Source organism: Protopterus annectens, chromosome 2.part1 (assembly GCF_019279795.1).
Source record: "Protopterus annectens isolate FY-2018-M chromosome 2.part1, PAN1.0, whole genome shotgun sequence".
Classification (NCBI taxonomy): Eukaryota; Metazoa; Chordata; order Ceratodontiformes; family Protopteridae; genus Protopterus; species Protopterus annectens.
Genome location: NC_056729.1, coordinates 442,824,730 through 442,852,565, shown reverse-complemented (window position 1 = coordinate 442,852,565; position 27,836 = coordinate 442,824,730). Strand labels below are relative to the sequence as shown.

General features: G+C 42.3%; 1 protein-coding gene across 1 annotated transcript in view; it reads left to right on the top strand.

Annotated features, from left to right (window-relative positions):
• Window positions 1-27,836, top strand: part of PRMT9 (protein arginine methyltransferase 9) — a 907,971-nt gene that overhangs the window by 210,055 nt on the left and 670,080 nt on the right. The window contains exon 4 of the mRNA XM_044062247.1: window positions 14,641-14,877. Within this exon, the coding sequence (XP_043918182.1) occupies window positions 14,641-14,877 (237 nt within the window). The remainder of the gene's footprint in view (window positions 1-14,640; window positions 14,878-27,836) is intronic.

Sequence of the window (27,836 nt, the reverse complement as noted above, 5' to 3'; positions counted from 1 at the left end):
TGGCAATTGGCGATATCTTCTCACTGTTTTCTGACGGCAGCGCACATCCCAGGGAAAGCCAGCATCATAGCAGGCAGGCTAAGTAGAGCGATTTTCATGCCTCACGAGTGGTCCCTGAATCAAGAAGTTGCGAATCAAATTTTTTGCAAATGAGGCCAGCCTTGCTGCGACCTTTTTGCCACTCCCTTCAATGCCAAATGCAGCAACTACTTTGCCCTCATTTCTCCTCCGGGAGAGTCACTGAGGGATACACTCATCTGCTGTTGGCCCCCAGGACTTCTTTATACTTTTCCCTTTTTCCTTTGATTCCAAAAGTTATACAGAAAGCTAAGTTGTTAGAGTCGCAGGTTAATTCTCATTGCTCCATACTGGCCTCGTCAGATCTGGATGTTCTTCGTGTTTCACTGTTGCAGTCATTACATTTGGGTAATCCTGCTGGCAGGTTGCCCTCAGCCGGCGTGAATTCTGAAGTCTTGGGTCCTGCGTCAGTTGCTGTCGCCCCTTCCCTGACGTCAGGTCGTCAGGGGTATAAAAGAAGCAGCCAACGCCATTTTCTTCAGTCTTTCTTGCCGCGCGGTGCCCGAAGCAGAAGCAGTTCACAAGTGCCGGTCGGCTGACTCCTGAGATTTTCGTGTTTGAGTTTCAGATCCGAAGTCTTCAATAAAGCTAAGTACCCCATTGGGGAAACTTTTTTCTTGCTCCAGTCCGATGTCAGTAAAAGTTAATAATTGTATTTCTTGTGGAAAGCAAATACCTCATAAGGATTTTCATTCTTACTGTATTCCTTGCCTAGGCCCTGATCACAATGATTCTGGTTGTCGGTTTTGTGCTAGGTTTAACCAACACACTATTAAGCGTCGGTATGATTTTGCCTTAAACTTTTTTGGACGCCGGTTTAATTATCCTGAAATGTCATCGGATAGCCATCCGACTACCGGAGTTCACAAAAAACGCAAAGAAAAAGGAAAACAACCGAGGCCCAAAACTGACGACGAAGCTTCTTCTAAGCCAGTCGCCAGTTCTCAGTGAGGCGCTTTCGCAGCCCCTGACGCCCGCTACTTTAGAGTCGCAGCCCGCTACAGACTCCCACGTGGAGTCAGCCATGCCACTGGATACTCAAAGTATTGGATTCTCGGACGCTAATCCCTCAGATGGGTCCGGAGCCGCTGAGCAGGTACCGGCTTCTGAGGGTGTAAACATCTTTACATTAAACCCACTTCAGCATCAAAGACAAAGACAAAAACAACTTTTAAAGCAAGGAAACAAACTCTAGAGCCACGTGGACAGGCCTTTATGCCCAAAAAACAGATGCTCAAAATGGCCGAAGACTTGATTACCTTGATCAGGGGTTCCCATCCCCTTCCTGATAAGAGGCCTAGGCAAGACACTGACTATGAATCTTCAGATCACGTTTCTATTTATTCTGATTCTTCTTCTGATCAGGAATATTCTTTTCCCCTGTATGAGGATTTTGATGCTGAAGAATCTATTCCTTCAGCATCTCCTCCTGAGGACTATTACTTTGGGGAAACCTTGCATACCATGAGGGAGCACTGGGAGAGCCAAGATTTTTCAGAATGTAAAAAGAGGCTCAGGGATTTTCTTTTACTACCTCAGCACAGGCCTCTAGCTATTCCACCTGTGTTAGACATGGTAGATGATGTGTTTTTGGAGTCTAGTCTGACCCCTGACTCCTTACCCCCAGCTCCTGTTAAGCCTGACAGATATTACAGAGTTCCTGACTCACACAAATTTCTTTTTAAAAACCCTGATGCTGACCCAAAAACTATTTCACAGGGTCCAAAGGGAGTTAAGGCTTCCACTGCAAAAAACCCAACCCCCTCTGACAGAGATTCAACGGCACTGGATAGATGGGGAAAAAGGTTTACACATCTGCAACTTTGGCTGTAAGGGCCTTAAACTGTCAATTTCATATGCTTAATTATCGGCAGCATGTCATGGGAACTGCTTTAACAGAAAATGTTGTTAAATTCTGAATGTGCAGAAAACAAAGATGTGCAGGATTTATTGTATGCAGCAGAACAAGTTGGAAAACATACTTTGTAATGTGGTTTTGATTCTTTGGAGGCCTCCTGCAGGGCCGCAGTTACGGGTTCTGTAATTAGGAGGCATGCTTGGTTAAAGAAACAAAATCTGCCTGATCATGTTAAAGTTAAATTACTAGATGCTCCTTTACAGCATGATACTTTGGTGTTAAGGCAGAAGAGGTGTTAAAGAAAATGGAGGACAAAGCTAAATCTATGCAAACTGTCAAATAATTTTTACAAGTACAGCCACCTAGGTTTAGTAGACACTGGCCTACAAAAAAATTGGTCCTTTCCTGTGTCAGACAGACCTCAAAGGGGCAGACCCAGATGCCCTAGGGGCATATCCCAGTCGCAAGGTTCTTATAGGCCCAAGCAATGGGCTGCTTCTACCTCCAAAGCTGGAGTAGATCGATCACAAACATACAGAAAGCAGTCCCAATGACTTCCCCTGCCTGTATCACGCACTTATCTTCTGGCAGCACCCTTAGGGGGAAAATTAGCACTTTTTGCTCAAAATTGGCACATCATAACCCAGGACAAGTGGGTTCTAAACATAGTGTCACAAGGATACAAGTTCCATTTCCATACTATGCCAAAGGCAAACTGCTGGCCAGATCTGCCAAAAAATCAATGGGCAGAGGCACAAAAACAAGTCTCATTCCTCATGGACATGGAGGCCATTCAACAAGTACCAGACCAAGAGCAGGGACAAGGATTTTACTCAAGGCTGATGTCCTTCAAGGATGCAACTGCAGTCCTGACATATGGGTTGTCCTGCCTCAGGCAGCCCTTCGGTCGGCCGGATTCCAAAGTCGGGGTCCGGCGTCGGCTGATGTCGCCCTTTCCCCGACATCAGAGCGCCTGGGGTATAAAAACGTCAGCCGACGCCATCTTCTTCAGTCTTTCTTGCCGCGTGGCACCCGAAGCAGAAGCAGTTCGCAAGTGCCGGTCGACCAGCTCCTGTGTTTTCAGCTACTGAAGTCTTCAAAAAAGCTAAGTACCCCGTTGGGGACCTTTTCTTGCCTCAGCCGATGTCAGATAAAAGTGAAAAAGTTAATAATTGTTTAACTTGTGGGAAACAAATACCTCATAAGGATTTCCACTCTCACTGCTTACCTTGCCTAGGCCCAGAACACAACGTCTCGGCCTGTGCAGCCTGTGCCTCTTTCAGTAAACGCACTCTTAGGCGTCGGTCTGAGTTTGCACAGGATTATTTTGGGGAAGATTTCTGTTATATCATGCCATCGGAGCTTCCGACAGCACATTTACCTAAAAAACGGAAGGATAAGGACCGACACCCGCGGTCCACGGTCTCGGCCGACACCACGCTTAGGCCTACCGTGAGTGTCTTGATCTCTTCTGAGCCGGTTTCGCAACCGCTACAGACCGACGACACCGCTCCACCGGTTAATTTGGTACCGGAGGCCAGCTCGGTGCCGGTTTCTGTGCTCCCCTCTGAGACCGTAGCTCAGGATATTTCTGACACCATTTCAGTGGATAAGACTACTCCAGCATGTGGGGCTGCCAGGCCTCCAGTGTCTATGTCCATTAAGGCCTACACACGTGCTAAGGCTGCCAAACAGGCTAAGTCTCTCCCTCCAAGATATGTTTCTCTGGGATCCACTTCTGGTTCTCAAATTTTAAGTTTAGCTGAGGACCTTATTTCTTTGATTAGGGGTTCACAGCCTCATCCAGATAGAGGCTCTCAGCCGCCTTCTGACAAGAGGCCTAGGGTTGAGCAGGTAGACTCCCAGTCCTCCGATGAGGCCTCAGGTGATTCTGCACATTCAGACTACCAGGAGGAGACCTTCCCGGCCTACGAGGATTCTGATGTGGAGGAATCTATTCCCTCTGCTTCTCCTCCTGAGGAGTTTTCCTTTGGGGAAACGCTTCATTCCATGAGGGAACACTTCAAATGGCAAGGCCAAGAATACTCAGATTCTAGGAAAAGGTTAAGGGAATTTTTAAAGCTACCTCAGCATAGACCCTTAGCTATTCCTCCAGTTTTAAATGTTTTAGATGATGTGTACTTAGAATCTAGTGTTTCCCGACTCCCTCCCCCCTGCTCCTGTCAAGCCAGACAGGTACTACAGGGTCCCAGACACACATCAGTTTCTGTACAAGGGCCATACTGCTGACCTTGAAACTATTTCTCAGGGGCCTAAAGGGGTTTCCTCCACTACTGCTAAGAACCCACTCCCTTCGGAAAGAGATTCTAGGGCTTTAGAAAGGTGGGGCAAGAAGGTATATACATCTTCCACCCTTTCTATGCGAGCATTAAATTGTCAATTTCATATGATTCAGTATCAGGAATATATGTTGCATGACTTGCAAAAGAAACTGGCTTCCCCTGAACCATTAGATAGAAAGGGGTTACAGGAATTGGTTCATAATACTAAGCAGGTTAGCAGCCATTTCCTTCAGTGTGGATATGATGCATTGGAAGCTTCATGTAGAGCAGCAATGACAGGTGCGGTCATACGCAGACATGCTTGGTTAAAGGAACAAACATTGCCAGACCATGTGAAAATTAAGCTTTTGGACGCACTACTAGAGAAACATAAGCTGTTTGGTGCTACTGCATAAGAGGTTTTAAAGAAAATAGAGGAAAAGGCAAAATCAGTGCAAACAGTCAAAGATTTCCTCCAGGTACAGCCTCCAAGATTCAGCAGGAATTGGCCTTCTAAACATTGGTCCTTTCCTGACACAGACAAATTTCAAAGAGGCAAAAACAGACGTGGCAGAGGTAGAGGGCAAACTCGAGGCTCCTACAGAGGACGTCAATGGCAGCCTTCGAACCAGAGAGGTGGGGCAGGACCTTCCACTGCTCCGCCTGGACAATCTCAATGACTTGACTTTGACTCCGACTCCGCCATCCAGGGCTCAATTAGAAGCACCTTTGGGCAGAAAGTTATCTTTATTCTCAAAAAATTGGCACAATATTACAAAGGACAAATGGATACTGGCGATAATAGACAAAGGATACAGATTCCATTTTCATACACTGCCAACAAGACATGGCAGGCCAAACCTGCCACCAAATCAAAGGGCAGAGGCACTCAAACAAATAACAAACCTACTTCAAATAAGAGCAATAGAAAAGGTTCCTTCTGCAGAACAAGGACAAGGATTTTATTCAAGATTGTTCCTTGTTCCAAGAAAAGAAAACCAATGGAGACCCATTCTGGGCTTGTCCGCACTGAATACTTACCTTATTGTGCCAAAATTCAAAATGCTGACTTTACAGCAACTCCTTCCCATGCTGGGCAAGGGGTCTTGGCTGGTAACTCTGGACCTCAAGGAGGCATACCTGCATGTCCCAATCAGACAAAGTTGCAGAAGATACCTCAGATTTCTTGCAGGCTCAGAGCATTATCAATTCTCAGCATTGCCCTTTGGCTTATCTACTGCACCCAGAGTGTTCACGAAATGCCTGGCATCAGTAATTGCACATTGCAGACTTCAGGGGATACAAATATACCCTTATCTGGATGACTGCCTTATACAAGCGGACAGCCAACAAGCCTTGTTAAAAAACTTGGACTATGTCATTCACCTACTGGAGGCCTTGGGATACACAGTCAGTATTCAGAAATCAAGTCTCGTACCATCCCAGCAAATACCTTTCCTGGGTGCCACACTGGACACAAACACCCAGATGGCTTTTCTGACAAAAGAAAAACAAAAAAAATTACCAGAATACTTCAGAAAATTGGCAACACACACCCAGATGACTGCAAGGAAAATCCTGCAGGCCCTGGGTTTCATGGCATCTTGCATTCTTCTGATTCCACATGCAAGGCTGCATATGAGGAAACTACAATGGTACCTAAAAAGTCTATGGTCTCAGCACAGCCACAGCCTGGAAACATTGATTCCACTCATTCCATGCCTTCAAAAGGAATTTTTGTGGTGGGCTCAAGCAAGCCAGAAAAACAAAGGTCTGCCTTTCAGCAAGCCTCATACAAGTCAAACCATAACAACAGACGCCTCAGACCATGGATGGGGGGTGCACATGGAGGGCAGATGCATTCAAGGACAATGGACACAAAAAGAAAAACACCTGCATATCAACCTAAAAGAAATGTTGGCAGTGATACATGCAATCAAGGCCTTCGAAAAGTTCATGCATCAGGGCCATCTACTAATAAAGACAGACAATACCACAGTTATGTGGTACATAAACAAGCAAGGAGGTACCCATTCCTATCCTCTTTGCAGAATGGCAATGAATCTCTGGGATATTTCCCTACAATTGAAAATAGAGCTACAATCCCAGTTTGTACCAGGGAAGGACAATGTTCTGGCGGACAGCCTAAGCAGAAACACCATGGATCCACACGAATGGATGTTGCATCCAGACATTTTCTTACAAATAGCTTAAGCATGGGGAAGGCCGGATATAGATCTTTTTGCCTCCCACTTCAATCACCATTTGAAAAAGTTTTGCACAAGGACATACCATCCTCAAGCATGGAAGGTGGACGCTCTCTCCTTCAGTTGGAACTCTCTAACACTATATGCCTTCCCACCTCTTCCTTTGATGACCAAGGTGTTACCAAAGATCAAGACAGAGCAACCGAAAGTCATACTGATATCTCCAGAGTGGCCAAGACAACACTGGTACCCACTGCTACGGAGCTTGACACACACCAATCCGTGGCCCCTTCCTCAATGGCCACTTCTTCTGACACAGCACAATTACAGGACACTACACCCCAGCTTGAAAACATTGAAGCTGGCAGCTTGGAAGATTCCATGACTATTACTCAGGATACACTTTCCAAAAGGGTAAAAGATATCATCCTGGAGGCGCGCAGACCTTCCACTAGAAAAACATACTCAGCAAAATGGAAGAGATTTCTTATCTGGAACAGCAAAAAGGGTCAAGACCCATCAGTGATGAGCATTCCACAGATCCTGGAATACTTGGCTGAAATGCTCCACAATGGCCTTTCATATTCTTCCATAAAAATACATGCTTCAGCAATATCTGCCAAATATAACACTGATCTGCCTGTATTTTCTCACCCATTGCTAAGACAGTTTCTAAGAGGTATAAAGAACATCAACCCTCCAAGGAGACCACCAGTGCCTGCATGGGGCCTCAACTTCATGCTGGAAAAATTAACTCTTCCTCCCTTTGAACCAGCAGCATCTTCAGAGTTGCAATTTCTGTCTTGGAAGACAGCCTTCCTTCTGGCAGTAACCTCAGCAAGAAGAGTCTCTGAGCTACAGGCCCTTATGGCAATACAACCATTTCTCATTTTTCACCAGGACAGAGTTTCTTTGAGAACCAATCCGTCATTCATGCCAAAGGTGGTATCCAGGGTGTCCCTGAATCAAGCTATTCACCTGCCTACCTTCTTTCCTAATTCTCAAAATAAAGGAGAGAGACTTCTGCACACCTTGGACATACACAGACAGTTGCGCTACTACTTGGACAGAACAAAGTCTTTCAGAAAATCTGACCAGCTTTTTGTAGCTTTCGCTGCTGGATTGCAGGGAAAAGCAATTTCCAAACAGACAGTTTCTAAATGGATTGGAAATTGCATTCGATTCTGCTACTCTTTTCAAGGAAAAACTGTGCCAGCTGATATCAGGCCACATTCCACCAGAGCTACAGCCACCTCCACAGCTTTTTTAAGAGGAGTGGCAACAAAGGACATTTTAGAAGCTGCTACATGGAGCTCCGTGCATACATTTTCCAAACATTACATCCTGCCTTTATACTCCAGGTCCAGAGTAGGGTTTGCCTCTGCAGTCCTGCAGGGCATTTTAGCTACACCATCTTTGTCTTAGTGCCTACCACCCCCAGGTTGGCTATGGTATTCAACCCATATGTCAGGACTGCAGTTGCATCCTTGAAGGACATAGTACAGTTTTGTACCTACCATAAATGTAGATGTCCGATAGGTATGCAACTGCAGTCAGGTTTTCCCTCCCACCTACCCCTCTGTGGTATACTTTTGGGTTTCTACCCCTCATTTTAGCTACCTGGGGTAATCTTTTATGGTGTATTTGTTTTTATGCTGTTGTACTTGTCTGGAATTTTTCTCTATTTTTCAAAATTTAGCCTTCCTTAGAGGGCACCTGGCATCTGGGGCAAGAAACACTGAAGAAGATGGCGTTGGCTGACGTTTTTATACCCCAGGCGCTCTGACGTCGGGGAAAGGGCGACATCAGCCGCCGACCCAGACTTTGGAATCCGGCCGACCGAAGGGCTGCCTGAGGCAGGACAACCCATATGTCAGGACTGCAGTTGCATACCTATCGGACATCTACATTTATGGTAGGTACAAAACTGTACTTTTTTGGTACCCAGAAAAGACAAGGCCTGGAGGCCTATACTAGACCTATCTATTCTGAACACTTTCCTGGATATTCCAAAATTCAAAATGTTGACCTTGCAGCAGCTTCTGCCCATGTTGAGCAAGAATGCTTGGCTTGTGACTTTAGACCTAAAAGAGGCATGCCTGCATGTTTCAATCAGACAATCATGCAGACGATATCTCAGATTCAAGGCTGGTTGAATGCATTACCAATTCTCTGCACTGCCCTTTGGCTTATCTACTGCACCCAGGGTCTTTACAAAGTGCCTGGCACCAGTAATTACATTTTGCAGACAAAGAGGAATACAAATATAGCCTTACTTGGACGACTGTCTCATTCAAGCAGAAAACAAGGACATTCTTCTTCAACATCTGGCGTTTGTGAAAAGACTTCTAACCTGCCTAGGGTACACAGTCAACAAAAATAAATCAAAACTAGTACCCTCACAAGAGATAACATTCCTGGGTGCAAGCTTGAATACCACTGCACAGATGGCTTATATCATGCCAGACAAAGGCAACTGACTACTTATTTCAAAATGTTGGCAACAAAGGCCCAGTTATCTGCAAGAAAAATTCTGCAGGCTTTGGGCTTCATGGCATCCTGCGTCCTACAAATTCCATATGCAAGACTGCTTATGAGGAAACTTCAATGGTACCTAAAAAGTGTTTGGACTCAACATTGCCACAGCCTGGAAACAATCATTTCTCTCATTCCCTGCCTGCAACAGGAGTTTCGATGGTGGGAAAAGGCTTGTCACTAGAACAAGGGACAGCCATTCACATTACCTCCAGCCAGGCAGACACTAACAACGGATGCTTCAGATTATGCCTGGGGAGCCCACATGGCAGGAAGAGGCATTCAGGGCACATGGTCCTCAAACCAAATGCATCTTCATATCAATCAAAAAGAGATGTTAGCTGTTCAAAATGCCCTGGCAGCCTTCAAGGACCTACTTCATCCAGGACAACTACTGATAAAGACAGACAACACCACGGTCATGTGGTATATAAAAAAGCAGGGGGGCACACATTCTTACCTCGTTTGCAGACTAGCCATGACCTAGTGGGACACAGCTTTGACTTACCAAGTACATCTGCAGGCACAATTCCTGCCAGGAAAGGAAAATACTCTGGCAGACGAGCTAAGCAGAAACCTCATGGATGATGATAACAAGGAAATGGTGATGCCCGGACATAGACCTATTTGCTTCCCCTCTCAATTACCAACTAAAAAGATTCTGCACAAGGACTTATCACAGACAAGCATGGAAAGTGGACGCCCTATCTTTCAGCTGGAAAAACCTATCAGTATATGCCTTTCCTCCACTGCCTCTCCTACCCAAGGTGCTCCTAACGGTCAGACAGGAGAAGCCAAAGATTATACTGATTGCCCCAGACTGACAACACCAGTACTGGTATCCAATACTAAGGAACTTATCTCTATACCCGGCTTGGACCTTACCTCATATACCTCGCCTACTCTCCCAGCAAAACAATCAGATCATGCACAGTCAACTCAGGACATTAAACTTGGCAGCATGGTGGATAATGTAGTCATACAAAAAACACCTCTCAGTAAAGCTGTGATGGACGTCATTCTGGAAGCCAGAAGGCCTAGTACTAGAAAGTCTTATGCTGGAAAATGGAAGAGATTCTGTGCCTGGAACCAGGCACAAGGAATTGATACAGCCGTACCAAATATTCCTCAGATTTTGCAATACTTAACTGAGATGCTGGACAAAGGCCTATCTTTTTCATCCATTAAAATTCATGCCTCTGCCATTTCGGCTCATTACAACACAGAACCACCACTTTTTTCTCACCCTTTACTGAGGCAGTACCTCAGAGGAGCCAAAAATTTAAGGCCCCCAAGAAAACTACCAATACCTGCATGGGACCTCAACTATGTTTTGGAAAAGCTCACCCTGCCTCCTTTTGAGCCAGCTGCTACAGCTGATATGAAGTTTTTATCTTGGAAAACAGCTCTGCTCTTAGCAACTACTTCTGCAAGACATGTTTCAGAGCTACAAGCCCTCATGGCTGTGGAACCTTTCATCATTTTTCACCCTGACAGGGTCTTCCTGAGGACAAACCCAACATTTATGCCTAAAATAGTGTCCAGTGTGGCTCTTAACCAAGCCACCCATCTCCCAACCTTTTACCCAAATCCACAGAACAAATGGGAGAGAATTCTGGATTCTTTGGGCGTGCACAGACAGCTTAGATTCTACTTGGACAGAACCAAAGCTTTCAGGAAGACAGAGCAATTACTAGTGGCATATGCTGCAAGATCACAAGGAAAGCCTATCTCATAGCAGACTATTTTTAAGTGGTTAGGCCACTGCATTCGTTTCTGCTACATACACCATGGCAAGCTAGTGCCTAAGGGCATTAGGCCTCATTCCACCAGAGCTGCAACCACCTCAGCAGCCTTTCTCAGGGGAGTACCAACCAGAGACATTTTAGAGGTGGCTACTTGGACTTTAGTGCACACCTTTACAAAGCATACCATCTGCCACTATACTCTAAATCCAGGGCAGGCTTTGCCACTGCAGTTCTTCAGGGCTCATAGCCGCTCCTACTGCTATCTAGTTCCAGCCTCCCAACCATAGCTTTGGGACTCTACCCAAATGTAATGACTACAACAGTGAAACACGAAGAACATAGTACAGTTGTGTACACTTACCATAAATATAGATCTTCGAGTGTATTCACTGTTGCAGTCCAGGTTACCCACCCGCCTTCCCCCTTTTTTCTTTTGGATCTTATCCTTCCTTCTCTGATTTATACTACATGTGTGGTGTATTTGCTTATAGATGAAGGTAAAATGTATATTGATGTATTTCTGAATATATATATATAAAGTTTGGCTACCCTTTTTGGGGGCACCTGACATCTGGGGCAAGAAAAACTGAAGAAAACAGAGTCGGCTGCTGGAAGGGGCGACAGCAACCGACGCAGGACCCAAGACTTTTTGATTCAGACCGGCTGAGGGCAACCTGCCAGCAGGATTACCCAAATGTAATGACTGCAACAGTGAATACACTCGAACATCTACATTTGTGGTAAGTGTACACAACTGTACTTTCCCTTTCCTTTGGCCCCACCTTCAGGAGGACCCATGGATCCTGGACCCAGTGCCGGATCTTCTGACACATCAGTCAAGAATGTTCCATCCTGCCCTTCAGACCCTCAAGCTGACAGCTTGGTTTCTCCACTTCCAATCTTAGCCAGGCTTCCTAGAATTATTCCCGGCAGTACGCCACATTTTGGTATCTTTGCAGAAAAATACAACTAGGAAACTTTATGCGAGCAAATAGAAGCGGTTCACTTGTTGGGCAGACAAGAAATTCGTAGATCCCTTTACAGCTTCTATACCTGAAATTTTGGAATTCTTGACAGAAATTATTAATCAAGGAGCAGCGGCTGCCACTATTCTAGTTCAACTAGCTGCTATATCCAATTATCATGTAGGGGAACTCTGATCCAATGTGATGTCCCATAAGTTATGCAAGGCCTTCCTCAGTGGGACCTTTCTGTTAAGACCTCCTGTAAGAGAACCTCCTCCACCGTGGCATCTAAATTTAGTATTATCGGTGTTGATTCGTCCCCCTTTCGAACCAGCATCCTTTTGCTCTTTAAATTTTTTATCCTGGAAAACTGTCTTTCTGACAGCAGTTACCTCAGCTCAGAGGGTTTCAGAGTTGCAGGCCTTATCCATCCGTCCTCCCTATTTGATCTTCCTCAACGATAGAGTTTTCCTCAGAACAAATCCCTCCTTACCAAAAGTCTGTTCTGAAACAAGTTAAACCAGTCTATAGAATTACATGTGTTCTTTCCTAATTACAACAACAAGGCAGAATATAAGCTTCACCAATTGGATGTATATAGACAACTGCATTTTTATTTACACAGGACAAAAGAGTTCAGAAAGTCAGGTCAATTCTTTGTGCCCTATTCAGAAACAAAAAGAGGCCGGGCAATCTCAAAAGTTACTTTGCCCAAATGGCTTACTGAGACTATCAAATATGCTTATCACTGTCATGCTAAAGAACCGCCAGAGAAAGTGAAAGGACATTCAACTAGAGCAGTGTCTACTTCCATTGCCTTTCAATCCAGACTTCCATTGGATTCAAATTGTGCTGCTGCTACATGGGTTAATCTTCACACCTTCATGTCTCATTACAAAGTAGATGGCCTTCCAGAACAGGCCATCCTTTGGTTCCACTGTCCTGAAGAGTTTATTCCCTTGAGCCACTTTAGAGAAAAGGTGCTGGGGACTCTGTCCCAATCAGCAAGAATGAAGGTGAGATAGGACAACATAACATAAAGAAGTTATGTACTCACCATAACGTTCCATGTTTGTTGTCCAGTATCTCACTTTCATTCTTGCATCCCACCCAACCATCCCCCTCCTGGAGGATCTAGAGAAATTTTACAAATTGGCAAATATGGTCTGATTCCCATCTTGCCTTCCTTTTTACCTTTACGACCAATATATTTCATATAATTTCTCTTTCTAGACATTAGACATATCATGGGGAACTCTCTCCCTCAAACGAGATCTGGGGAACAGCCACTAGGCACCATGGGATAGGTTATAGCCTCAAGCCAGTAGAAGCTCTCGAGCTTTAGTATACTGCCGAGTTGGAGCAGAGTTCGGCTCCAAACCCAACCAGCAGGAATGAAGGCGAGATACTGGACAACAAACATAGAACTTTATGGTGAGTGCATAACTTCTTTATTCTTGTGTTCTTTTCATCATTCGCCAAAGGTATTTCATCTTCATGAACATTCCTCAGCCACCTCAAGAACAGTATGCTTCTTTTCAGAGATGCTTCCAGATCTTTTGACTTGGGGGCACTATTCAAGAAGTTCCAGCTACTCAAGGGGGAAAGGTTTTTATTCAAGAATGTTTTTGGTCCCCAGGAAAGAGGGTACTTGGAGACCCATTCTAGATCTTTCTCACCTGAATACTTTTCATAATGATCCTTCCTTTTGAATGTTATCCCTTCAGACTTTGTTCCCTTTGCTGCTTCCTCAGGCTTTTCTGTTTTCTCTGGATCTCAAGGACGCTTATCTCATATCCCTGTTCATCGGGAATGAGTACTGCAACACTGAAGAGAAGTACATCTACCATTACGGTGTGGTTTTACACAACAATATTTTCTCAATTCCCTGCATCATTTGTGGTCTGTAGGGCCACTTCAGGTGATCACAGACATACATAAACAAACAGAGGGTACAACATTTTACCTCCTGTGCAGGCTTGCTTGTCGTATCTCTGAAGCTTTTTATATTCCATTAGAGCACAATGTTGTGGCAGAGAAGCTGAGCAGAACCAGGACAGACCCGCACAAATGGAAATTGAACAAGGAGATCTTCTAGGAATTGATCCAGTTGTGTGGAACTCCTCAAGTAGATGTGTTTGCCTCCTTCCAAAGCAGACAACTGAAGAAATTCTGTTGCATGTTTCCTTGCAAGCAGTTCTGTTAAACAGGTGCTTTTTCATTCCCTTGAATGTGAATGTTCCTGTATGCATTTTTACCCTTTCTACTGATATCAGGGGTCATTCTGAAGATTCAGAAGGACTCTTCAAGAATCACTGTGGAGACTCCCTTTTGGCTAAGGCAGCAGTGGTTCCCCCTTCTTGTGGAATTGGCCAGTTCCATTTACCAGCTTATTGAAATATTGGCACTTGAAATACCGAGTGCCAACAAGCCAGCGAAAAAGACTTGAAAATGGAGGAAAAGAGCAGATCTAGAACATCGCTCTTCTCCTTTAAACTTATTTTATTTACAAGAGGATTTGCTCCTTGCACCCCCTGTCTGAGTGCAGGTAGAGGGAGCCCAAGACTTTGAAAGGCTAGCTGGGCTGTTGTATCCTAAGAAATAACCCATATAGCTCACACTACTGCATCAGTGATTTAATCGAACATCTACTGTCAAGGTAAGTTTACTTACACAGCTGTATTTTCAGTAATTTTGAATACTTTGTAATTTACTTTTCTTATTATTTAGAAATTTATTTAACATTTGTTTACCGGGATGGTCCAACTGGACAACAGTGTCCATTTTCAGCAGAGGCCCAAGGAGAAAAGCTCCAGTAAAGTACATTTGTACTAATACATGTCAAGTATAAAAAGGAAAATGTTTGCAATGCAGCTTATTTATATTATAGGAATAATATGTATGCTGTTGTGTAGTCATTTAGTTATTTAGTTGCATCTCTGTACATTGTTGTTTCTCTTGTTATAGAATGGGTTTTAGAGATGAAGCAGCTGGATATTTCCACAAGGCAGTAAAACTGAACCCAGACTTTGCTGACGCAAGGGAGAATTTTTATCGTGTTGCCAACTGGCTGGTGGAGCGATGGCATTTCTTAATGCTCAATGACACACAACGAAATCTTGCCTATCAGAGAGCTATCCAGAAAGCTATACAGAAAGGATGCAACATTGTTTTGGATATTGGAACAGGCACAGGGATTCTTAGGTTTGTAAAGTGAATGCTATTAAAAATAATTAGTAGTGATGCTGCATTTTTCACAGTCATATAGAGTGGCTTTGTATTTTTTAAAAATGCATGTGTTCAGCATCTTGATTTTAGTTGTTGCTGTACAGTACATTATATATTTCTAACATACATCTGGCACACCGTTTAGTTGTTTGGAATTGCTTTTGGTCATGCGTAGGTGTGCTGTGAAAACTAGCAAACCATTCTTCTTGGAACAACTTTATTGAAATGTTACTACTACAGTAGTGCAGAATTGCAATTTAAAGACTCTTCGTCTTTGTACTTCATAAAACAAAAGAAAGGTTGAGTTGATTTGTGCTGCTTTAATGGAATTAAGCTGCATCAAATTTTGCCTGTTGTGGTTTGTAGACATTGAATTGATGTCTTGTACGTATATGTTATTTTCATTTCTGTTTGTTATATTCCCTGCATTGTCAATATTAATTTTTTTTTTTTAGTTTAAGATTGCAGGAAACCAACTTCTATCCCAGCAAGCAGAGGGTATAAGGTTGGAGAAAGTCCTAGATGAGACACCTGTCCATTGCAGAACACGTACACCATACACACATAGGGGCAGATAGAACATTGTGATTTCATCTATATGAAACTAACAAAAAGCATGGACACAGTGAGAGGATGTGCAGACTTTGCAGAGAAAGCATCCCAGCTGGGAACTAAGCAATGACCAAGCTGCACCACTGTGTCTTTCCAGAATATGTAAAATACTTGGGCAGTGTTAGATGTAACAAGTATACATGTTTTCAAATAGAATTGGCCATGGCTATAGTATAATGTGCACAGAGGCTGTGAAGTGCTAAGGTCAGTGGCAGAGTCATTATTCAGGCATTTCATATCATAAAGAAAGTTGAAGCATCCATGGTGATTATTATGAAGGGAATAAATACATAACATGCATAGAGGACATAGGACATTGTACAAATTGATACAGCTTGCATGCCGAAAGTGGTAAAATGCTAAGGAGAGTACATATTTGTTTGTTTGCTGAAAATTACAAATATAATATGCCCCTAGGTTGTGCAGTCTTAGGGCTGATTGTATGACCTGAGGGGATGTAGGGAGAGATGCCCCTTGCATGGATGTAGGGGTTAGGGGTGCCTCCTTGTGAAAAAAATGCAGTTAAAAATTTACTCATCGAAGTAGAAATCCGTGATTGTACCTTCAGTGCTACTAGACTAAATGTCATTCGACTGAAACTGAATGACTGAAAATAGTTTGAAAAAAAGTTAATCTCAAGGCAAATTTTATAAAACAGCGGTTTACTATCAGAATTGCGAACGTCACTCGGTCGAACGTTGTATAGTCGAACGCATAAGGTCGGAAACACAAATGTCGAAGGCAGTATAATCAATTGGAAACAGTTTTATCATGGGTCGAGGTAGGTGTAAAGTATAATACCCTACTACAAACATCCTCCCTACCTCGACCCATGGTAAAACCGTTCCCGATTGATTATACTGCCTTCGACATTTGTGTTTCCGACCTTATGCGTTCGACTATACAATGTTCGACCGAGTGACGTTCGCAATTCTGATAGTAAACCAAAACAGCACATATTGTTAAATGCTTTTGCAGTAAGGTAAGCTGCCATTCACTCTCATGTGAGTGTCTATACTCCTTGCATTCTTATTGAAGGGGTGCAGAACTGTGTAGCAAAGGAAATGTATTGGTCTCTATTTAAAACCAAATATTCTGTCTTCAAAGGTTAGTTGACTTTGGAGTGAGAATATGTTAGCATGATGAGGGGCATAGCTCTCAACTTTTACCCTCCAGTATTATAGACAAAGCAAAATATAATTATGGAACAAGAAAAAGCCAAAAACTGTGGACACTTTTGAAGTACTGATGACATCGGTTTGACAAGTTTTAAGTTAATGGTCAGTTTTTGTAAGGGTAAAGGTAAATTTTGAGATAAAATTAGAGGAGCGCATCCCTAAAAATAGGGACAGTTGAGAGTCATGATTGAGGATTGCTGGGGATAAGAAAGCTTGCCCTGCTGCATAAATATTTATAAATATGTGCTATGTTATAAAATTTTTAGTGTGGGAATTTTACATTGAATTCTTTTTGGTTATTATGCATCATTCAAATGACATCGATTCTTGTGGCATTCAGCTTACCATTATGATTCTGTGGAATGGGATTATAGTATCATGATTTGCTGAAAAGTAGCCAGTTGTAAAATGTGCCAGATATGTTACAGAACTTAGTATAGTTTGTATGTACTAGGTATCAAAAGAAGTGCTGGTCTGCAGAAAAAAAACTGTCTTTTTAAATTTTAAACTTAATGCATTTATTTTTAACTGCTCACCCATAAAATGGGCAACAGGGGCAAATGCAGATGCTGTACAGGCAGAACTGGTAAGGGTGGATGCCATTCTTAGTATCCATAGAACTGAGGCCTCTGGCATTAGGGCATCCAGCGGTCCAAATTCTTCCAAGCTGTTGAGTACCTCTCCATACCTCACAATGCACTGTGCTCCTCAGATCTTTATTACTGCATGAAGTGACCAGATCTCTCAGAAATCATGTTAAGATTGGAAATTGGTGTTTCTCTTACTATGTAACAGTGTCTGCTGAAAGGCGGTCATATAATTTAATGTACTGTAATTACTGTTCATTTTTGCAGCTTTCAGAAATGTATCTTTAAGAAATTACTTATTGTTTTTGTGACCTAGGCCCAATTTGACGCCTTACCATTTTTGATAAGTGTTCTATTTTGTATGTAGCAGGCTGTTTTTAACCTGTTGTATTTTTCTTTTCAGGTTGGTGCTTTTGGGGGATATTTGATATGGTTATTTAAAAAAAAAAAGTCAGTGTGCTTTATACCATCGTGTAGAAGTTGTGGGCATACCTGAATATTGAGGCATTTTTTTTTGTTGCTTCTAATTTTTTGAGTTCATTCCTTAGTTTTCTTTCAGAATATCTTATAATGTTCTTCATCTCACATTGCTGCAGTCCTTACATATGGGTAGTCCGCTGTCCTCGGTCGGCCCGAATACCAAAGTATTAGGCTGACGTCGGTCAAGGCGCTTAAAACTGACATCAGGACGTCAGGGTACAAAAGTGCATGACCAACGTCATTTCCTCAGTCTTTTTTGCCGCATGGTCCGATGCAGAAGCAGCGTTGCAAGTGCCGTTCGGCGTTCTGAAATTTTTCGAATTCGGAGTTTCAGACCGAATCCAAGTTGGCTAAGTACCGCTGGGGATTATTTTGGTTTTTCTTGCCTCAGTGTTTTACCGGATGTCAGAAAAGTGAATAACTGTATTTCTTGTGGGAAACAGATACCGCATAGGGATTATCATTCTTTGTGTATTCCTTGTTTGGGGCCTGAGCACGACGTTGTTGGGTGTCGCTTTTGTGCTAGGTTCAATAAACGCACTATTACGCGAAGGTTGGATTGTGCTAGGCTGGTCTTTGGGAAGCGGTGCAATTATAATATGCCGTCGGATTCTCCGGCGCCCGCTTCTGCGAAGAAGCGCAAAGACAAAACAGTTAAACCCAGGCAAGATGTGTCGTCCGTTCCGGACGCCGGTTCTTTAGAGGCTTCAGTGGAACCGGTGGTTCCGACGGAGACTTCTCTGGAGTCTCAGGGGGAGACTTTGATTTTGCAGGAGGTGGTCTCTCAGGAGGCAGGTCAGGCTGAAGGGGCTTCCCTAGTTACTGTACTCCCCTCCCTTCCTAGGGTGGTTAGGCCTTTTCCTTCTGTTTCCAAGGCTTCTCCCAGAGGCAGGCCAGTTTCAGCTTCTGTTGGTGTCACTCCTAGTTCAGCAGGGTCTGTGCCTAAGAAGCACATGCTTAAAATGGCAGAAGATTTAATTACTATGATTAGAGGTTCTATGCCCCCTCCTGATAAGAGGCCTAGGGTGGAGCCAGAGTTGGGAAGTTTTGAGCAGGCTTCGGATATTTCAGAGTCTTCAGCTGAAGACTTGCAGGAGTATTCTCCTTATTCTGATTCTGATGCAGATGATTCCACTCCTTCTGCTTCTCCTCCAGAGGATTTTTCTTTTTCAGAGACACTTCATTCTATGAGGGAACATTTTAAGTGGGAAGGTCAGGACTTCTCTGATTCTAGGAAAAGGCTTAGAGAGTTTTTGCTGTTACCCCAGCATAGGCCCTTGGCTATACCCCTGTTCTGGATGTTGTGGAAGATGTGTTTGCAGAGGCTTCACTTAATCCTGATTCTCTGCCTCCTGCTCCTGTTAAACCGGATAGGTATTACAGGGTGCCTGAGGCTCATAAATATCTTTATAAGAGTCCTAGGGCGGACCCAGAAACTATTAGTCAAGGACCTAAGGGTGTCAAGGCCTCTGTTGTAAAAAATCCGGTTCCTCTAGATAAAGAAGCCAGAGCTTTGGATAGATGGGGAAAGAAGGTCTATACATCTTCTACCTTAGCTATGAGGGCTTTGAATTGCCAGTTTCATATGTTGAAATATCAAAACTTTCTTCTTTCTCAATTGAAGTCTAAGGTGGATGCTCTGGCGGAAGGCATTGAGTGTAAAGAGTTGCAAGATTTGGTGCATGTCTCTGAACAAGTGGGTAAGCATTCATTACAGTGTGGTTTTGATGCTGTGCAGGCCTCGCCTAGGGTGGCTGCCACTGGCTCAGTTCTTCGCAGGCATGCCTGGTTAAAGGATCAGAATTTATCTGACCATGTTAAGACAAGGATTTTGGATGCTCCTTTGCAGTCTGATGTGTTGTTTGGTTCACCTGTGGAATCAGTCTTGAAGAAAATGGAAGACAAGGCTAAGTCTATGCAGGCTGTTAAGGATTTTTGCAAGTTCAGCCTCCAAGTTTAGTAGGAATTGGCCTGCTAAGGGGTGGACGATCCTTCTTATGATTCTCAGTCTAGGGGTAGATCTAGACGTGGTAGGGGCAGAGCTCAGAGTTCTTTCAGGCCTAGAACAGGAGTTCACCTGCACAATCTTCGGTGAGGGCAGGGGCCAGTCCTTTGTAAACAGGCCCAATGACCTACTTTTCAGCTGCCAGATCCTTCTTGCCTGGCAGCACCTTTGGGAGGAAGGTTAGCACTCTTCAAGGAAAATTGGATGTTGATTACCCAAGACAAATGGGTATTGGATATCATACACCAGGGTTACAAGTTTTATTTCCATACCTTGCCTCCTTTCAAAGGCATGCCGGACGTTCCTCCTCAGCAAAGACTAGAGGCTCGCAAACAAATTTCTCTACTGCTTCAAATAGGGGCCATACAAACGGTTCCTCTGCCAGAAGTAGGCCTAGGATTTTATTCTCGCCTGTTTCTAGTACCAAAGAAAGGAAACACGTGGAGACCAATTTTGGATTTATCCATCCTCAACACATATCTGGACATTCCCAAGTTCAAAATGTTAACGTTACAACAGCTTTTACCTCTGCTGGGCAAAGATCACTGGATGGTGACTCTGGATCTCAAAGAGGCTTACCTTCATGTTCCTATCAGGCCCAGTTGCAGGAAGTATCTGCGTTTTCGGGCTGGGACTTCACATTATCAGTTCTCTGCATTGCCCTTTGGCTTATATACTGCGCCCAGAGTGTTCACGAAGGTTCTGGCTCCAGTGGTTGCTTTCTTCAGGCTAAGAGGAATACAGATCTATCCTTATTTGGATGATTGCCTGATACTGGCCCAAGAAAAGGACGAACTTCTTCATCATTTACAGTATGTGATGGCAGTGTTAAGATGCCTGGGGTATTCTGTGAACGAAATAAAGTCCAGTCTAGTACCCTCTCAGGACATGTGCTTTCTGGGTGTGAGACTGAATACAGCATCCCAGATGGCCTTTTTGACCCCGGACAAACAAAAGAATCTTTCTCTTTACTTCCACCAGTTGTCTCATCAGTCCAGGCTGACTGCAAGGACAGTCCTTCAAGCCTTGGGGTTCATGGCATCTTGTATTCTGGTACTTCCCAATGCCAAACTGCATATGAGGAAGCTACAATGGTATCTCAAGAATGGACACAGCACTGCCAAGATTTGGACACTGTCATTCCAATAATACCTTGCATTCAAAAGGAATTTTTGTGGTGGGCTCAGGAATGTCACCTAAACAAGGGACTCTCTGTGACCCGGCCAGAGGCGAGTCAGATTATAACGACAGATGCCTCAGACAAAGCTTGGGGAGCTCATCTAAATGGAAAATGGATACAAGACACGTGGCCTGCCAGACTTCAACATCTACATATCAACTTGAAGGAGATGTTAGCAGTCCAATTTGCATTGATAGCTTTCAAGGATTTACTTCTTCCAGGGCAGGTGTTGATTCAAACAGACAACACAACTGTCATGTGGTACATCAACAAGCAAGGGGGAACGCATTCTTATCCTCTATGCAGACAGACAAGCAATGATTTTGTGGGAGACTGCTCTCAGTTTACAGCTAAATCTTCAGGCAAGGTTTCTGCCAGGAGCACAGAACTCCTTAGCAGATGTGTTGAGCAGACAAATTATGGATCCCCACGAGTGGAAATTGGATCCTCATGTATTCCAGAGGTTGACAGTGTTATGGGGAACTCCAGACATAGATCTGTTCGCTTCTCCACTAAATTACCAGCTGCCAAAGTTTTTCACAAAAAGGTTTCATCCCTCAGCTTGGAAAGTGGATGCGCTCTCATTCAATTGGAGCAATCTTCACATTTATGCCTTTCCACCTCTGCCTCTCCTCCCAAGGGTACTGCTGAAGGTCAGACAGGACAAGCCAAACATGATTTTAATAGCTCCAGATTGGCCTCGACAGCACTGGTACCCATTACTGAGAAGTCTGGTACAGGAGCCTCCATGGCCTTTGCCTTCGATTCCTCACCTGCTGTCTCAGGAGAACGGTCATTTACTCAATGTCAAACTTCATTCTCTACATCTGACAGCCTGGCATATTCTGGTTTAAACCCTGGAGGGTCTCAGCTTCCACAACAAGTTTTGAATGTTATTTTGGAGGCCAGAAGGCCTAGTACAAGGAAAGTTTACGCAGATAAATGGAGGAGATTTTTATTTTGGAGTACAGCAAAGGACTTTGATGTTTCTAAACCTAATTTAAGTGTGGCGCTTCAATACCTTACTGAGTTATTGGACAAAGGTTTGTCCTTCTCCTCTATAAAGGTTCATGCTGCAGCAATCTCTGCTCACTATGACTGTGACCCACAATTATTTTCTCAGCATTTGTTTAAGCAATTCCTTAGAGGGGCAAAGAATATAAGACCCCCACGGAGAGCTCCTACTCCTGCTTGGGATCTCAATTTTGTGTTGGAGAAACTCACTCTACAACCTTTTGAGCCTGCAGCATCGGCAGAGTTGAAATATTTATCTTGGAAGACTGCTTTTTTGTTGGCTATTACCTCTGCGAGAAGGGTTTCTGAATTACAGGCCCTTATGGCAGTTGAGCCTTTCTTAATTTTCCACAAGGATAGGGTGTCTTTGCGTACTAACCCTTCTTTTATGCCTAAAGTGGTTTCTAGTGTGGCTTTAAACCAAACTATTCATTTGCCTACTTTTTATGCAAACCCCAAAATAAAGGGGAAAAGATTTTGCACACTTTGGATATACACAGACAGTTGCGATATTATTTGAGCAGAACTAAAGGGTTCAGGCAGTCTCAGCAGTTGTTTGTTTCTTTTGCTTTGGGTTCTCAGGGCAAACCTGTTTCAAAACAAACTATTTCTAAGTGGATTGGTTTTTGTATTGCTTTCTGTTATTCCCATCATGGTAAGGAGATTCCAGCTGGGATTAGGCCTCATTCCACTAGGGCTACTGCCACTTCTACAGCTTTTTAAGGGGTGGCTACTAAAGATATTTTGGAAGCAGCTACTTGGAGTTCAGTGCATACTTTCTCTAAGCATTACCACCTTCCACTTTACTCTAAATCTAGGGCTGGATTTGCAACTGCAATTTTACAAGGCATGTTGGCAGCTCCTAATGCTTTATAGTTTTGCCATCCTCCCTTACCTCTGCTTTGGGATTCTACCCATATGTAAGGACTGCAGCAATGTGAGATGAAGAACATAGTACAGTTTTGTACCTACCATAAATGTAGATGTTCGAAGATCCACATTGCTGCAGTCCACTTACCTCCCTCCTTCCCCTCTGTTGTTGAAGGTGGTGGTGTGGTTTGTGTTGTACATATTGTAAATATGGTTAGTGCAAGGGTGGTTGGTTGGTTTTTGCTGGTTTTTGGCTTTGGCCTGTCTTGTTAGGGCCTTCTGACATCTGGGGCAAGAAAAGACTGAGGAAATGACGTCGGTCATGCGCTTTTGTACCCTGACGTCCTGATGTCAGTTTTAAGCGCCTTGACCGACGTCAGCCTAATACTTTGGTATTCGGGCCGACCGAGGACAGCGGACTACCCATATGTAAGGACTGCAGCAATGTGGATCTTCGAACATCTACATTTATGGTAGGTACAAAACTGTACTTTTTATCTTTGGTATATTTGAATATTTTCCTGACTATATTTGGATGTCTTCCTTTTTTTAATCGTAGAGCCATGCAATTCTGCGAAGAGAGCATCTCTCCAGAGATCAGGCACAATTAGTGCATATCTTGTTTGGTGGAGCTCCAGTTCCAATCTAGTTCTGAAGTCTGTGCTGTGTTCTGTTCTTCCACAGTCCGTCACAGTGAGAAGAGAAAACAGTTGTACTTATATAAGAAATCTTTGTTAGCTCAGAGTTCTGACCTGAAAGTTTCTATTAAATCCATTACTTCCTTGGGTCTAAGCCCAACCAAAGCCAACCAAAAACTCTGAAAAAGAAGGCCAAGGTATAGAAACACCCACATGTCCCCTCTTCTGCATTTGAGGTGGTTTGAAAAAAATAGAGAGCCTGTTTTTAAGAAATGTTCTGTCAAAGTAACTGTAAATGTCACTGTTAAAGTAATTGTAAATGTCATGAAGTTTGTTTCTTCCCTGCTTATACATGCTAATTCTTGTACCTGTTTTGATGTAGATGATTCAGCAGCCGCCGGGGGGGGGGGGGGGGGTGCCTTAAAATTAGAATCCACAATGCAGAGACTTTTGATACTAAGACAAAGCTCTACACTTGCAGTATTGTGACAACTTTCCAAAACATTTTTTGAAACTCAACTGAACTTTTTAGTCATCTCTTCTACATTGGTGATTTTGCTGCAGGATAAGAGAGTACACCATCTCCATTACTACCCAATTTGGGCGGATAAAGTTTTCCTCAGTGTCCCCTGCATTTTTGGCACTGACCCTGTGGATGCTATGACCAACTAGTACAGCATTAATGTTGACATTTAATCCTTCTAATCCTGTATTATCTGCCAAGACTTCTGCATCAGTTTCAGTGTCAGCAGTCTGTCTTTTTTTTCTTTTTTCAGATGGTTAGATAAGTATTCTGAAATTTACTGACACTGATGCTCTTAGCCTCAATGTTGACTCCTAGGCCAACTTTCAACTTTGAGGCTCTGGCACAACTTTTGGCCTTTGTGTTCTTGATACAGTCAGTGGAACCTTTGATGTTGATGGTTAGGAGTTTGGCTGGAGTTACTTTGGGATTAATGCAAGTATCACCACTGGATTAGATTTTAAATCATCACTCTTCATTGCTTTGGCTTCCTTCCAGGCTGTGCCCCATCTCTACTTCAATCTTATCTAGTGTTCTAGATATTTTGTTTGGAGAGTCCCATACACTTCTAGTTGTCATTTAAGGTAGACAAACCAAAGCACTTTAGTAGCCCCCTCAGACTGTTTTGGCTCCAAAGAGAAAGTGTATTTTTTTTATGGTTCAGCTCCTCTAGAAGTGAATAGGAAGGCTACTTGCAAGAGGAAGAATATAGATCATTCTGCAGAATCCTCCACAGCTAAACTGAATAATGAGGACACTGCATTCACTTCACCTCTTTCTTGACAGCCCCAAGCTCTAGAAGGTCATGGAGATATGTCAAAGACAGGACTGCCCAGCTGACAGAATGTCTTCCCCAAACTGCACAGTACAGAAAGCTTTTGGTCTACCCAGCAGCCTTCTTAAGTAGGTCATTCATTGGATGACATTCTTAAGGTTGCTACCAGTAGTGCATGAGATAATATGTTTTGTGTAGTACCCCAGAACTCAAAAAAGACAAAAAAAAAAAACGATTGTGTCTTTCTCCTTCCCAGAGAATGGAGTTTGTGGTCGAAGACTCCGAAACCAACTACTTTGGTGTCAGCAGCTGCCATAAAGAAGGTTCCTACACTTCAAAGTCCAGTTTTTCTCCCACCAGTTAAGGAGTCAACAGCCATGAACTGCTTTAAAAAGTGTATCGAATCTACAGAATAACTTTTGATAGAAAACATTCTTATGAATGAATAGCAGTGAAAGTTGCAAACCATCAAGAAACACACACTTGCGTGTGTGTGCACACACAAAACACAAACAGTGCATATAGGGGGGTGGTGTAAGCTTCCTTCTTCACCAAACATACAAATTCAGTGATCATAGACGTATTTGGGGTGGGCTGGTTAAAAGAAATTTTCTTAACCCTCATTCTATGGTTGTGATCTTCAACATAGCTTTTGATAAAGCAAGGATAAGACAGAATGCACAAGCCAGTTCTTTTTTCATTACAAACTCAAATCAAAAAAGTAACTCATTTTGTTCACATTATTAATGAAGGCACATAATTACATGGACTGCACAGTGGATTATCAAATAAAGTTGGCTGAAAAAATGCACCAAACTGTCAGTCATTCGTCTGACAGACATATTAAGGACATGGTGTTGTCCTATTTAGCAGCTGTATCCACCATGAAAAATATCTTAATGCATGTAATATAAAATTCTGATTATAATTCCACCTGGGCTGTGGGTTCTGACGCAGCCATCTATTAGTGTGGATGGTTCTGATTATTTTTGTTATAAATGTCCTTATTAAATCACAACTAAAACAGTGACATGAACATACACACACATTAAAGGAAAATAAAGAGTAGTAACATTTTTTGTTTTCATGCCATATACACATATTATGTTCATCATTTGATTTCTGCTGCAGTACCCTAACCTATATGGGTTATATCCTGCCTAAGATGTAACAGCCAACCAACTTCCAGAACTTATAGGAACCTTCCACACTCCTAAATCAATATCAGGTTGAACAGAGCTAAATGCAAGCAATAGCTTGGGGTGCCAAGCCTTTCAGAGCCTTGCTGCTGCTTTAGAATGTTCCTCTTGTGTGCTTCCAAGGATCGTTGGTCTACTAATGGTTTTCCATTACTAGGCAGATAAGTTCTTTTTGGGTGGAAAAGCCTTCCACTTTTTAATTTTGTGACAAAGTTTACCTTTTCTTTGAAACAAAGTATTTTAAGCTAGGGAAAAGTGTTCGTATGGACTGTCACATGACTTTAAGTCACTTTTACTGTGAAATGCGACTATTTAGTTTTGGTGGAAAAAAGTGGCTAAAACTAAGTTTTTTCTTTGCTTTTCCTAAGTAAAACTTGTATTAAGTTAAAAACATTTGAGTTTCCAAAAGTAAAGTGCTTTTTACTGTAATTTTCTGTGGAGAAAAGCTTTTTAGTACTTACCTGTATAGCTGTCAAAAAACCAAGTGGCTGTGCACCTAAATAAACGCTGCTCGAACCAGGAGATTTTAAACTGTTTATTCACCACACAATGACAATTGTAGCAAGAACATCCAAATAAATCCAAATAACAATTCGGTTGAGCGCTTTCATCTGCTTAAACGGCAGATTTCATCAGAACCAAGAGAAGGTAAAGATGCTTTCTTATATAGCAATGTTGGCACCAAAAAATACATTAATTTGCATTAATTACAATGCTAATTCCACCACAAAGTTAAATGTTAACTAGTACAATAAAATAAAATAAAATGTAATATATAATACAATATATATTGAGATATTTGGAGATGTGTTAAAATACTGTGAAGCACCACATATTCATAAATTCTTATAAGGTAGTGTGAAATATACACAACATACACAATATGTGTGTGTACATAATACATGTGAAATTTGTATTGTCTCAAATGAATATGATGTCTCAAGTGTAACTAGTGCACATAACAACAAGCTGAATAAATTGTAAAAATATAAAAATATATATATGTATATATATGAAAATGTATAATGAATATATGTAAAAAACTTATATTTAATATATAAAATGTGAGTTACAAATATATAAGTTATAATACATAATAATGAATGATACATAGTAGTGAATATCTTATAAAATATATACATAAATGTAATATTATGTATACATGAATGTATAAAAAATGTACTAATATATAAATATGATGACTAAAATGACTAAAAAATGACTAAAAAATGACAATGTGTTAACTAGAATTAAAAACTAAATCAAGAGTCCAAGATGAGAAAGGGTTTAATGCTAATGTAATCATTCAGTCCAGGTCTAGTAGTAGCATCACATAATATTTTTACAATTTATTCAGCTTGTTGTTATGTGCACTAGTTACACTTGAGACATCATATTCATTTGAGACAATACAAATTTCACATGTATTATGTACACACACATATTGTGTATGTTGTGTATATTTCACACTACCTTATAAGAATTTATGAATATATGTGGTGCTTCACAGTATTTTAACACATCTCCAAATATCTCAATATATATTGTATTATATATTACATTTTATTTTATTTTATTGTACTAGTTAACATTTAACTTTGTGGTGGAATTAGCATTGTAATTAATGCAAATTTATGTATTTTTTTGGCGCCAACATCGCTATATAAGAAAGCATCTTTTGCCTTCTCTTGGTTCTGATGAAATCTGCCGTTTAAGCAGATGAAAGCGCTCAACCGAATTGTTATTTCGATTTATTTGGATGTTCTTGCTGCAATTGTCATTGTGTGGTGAATAAACAGTTTAAAATCTCCTGGTTCGAGCAGCGTTTATTTAGGTGCACAGCCACTTGGTTTTTTGACAGTTTGTTCAGTTCT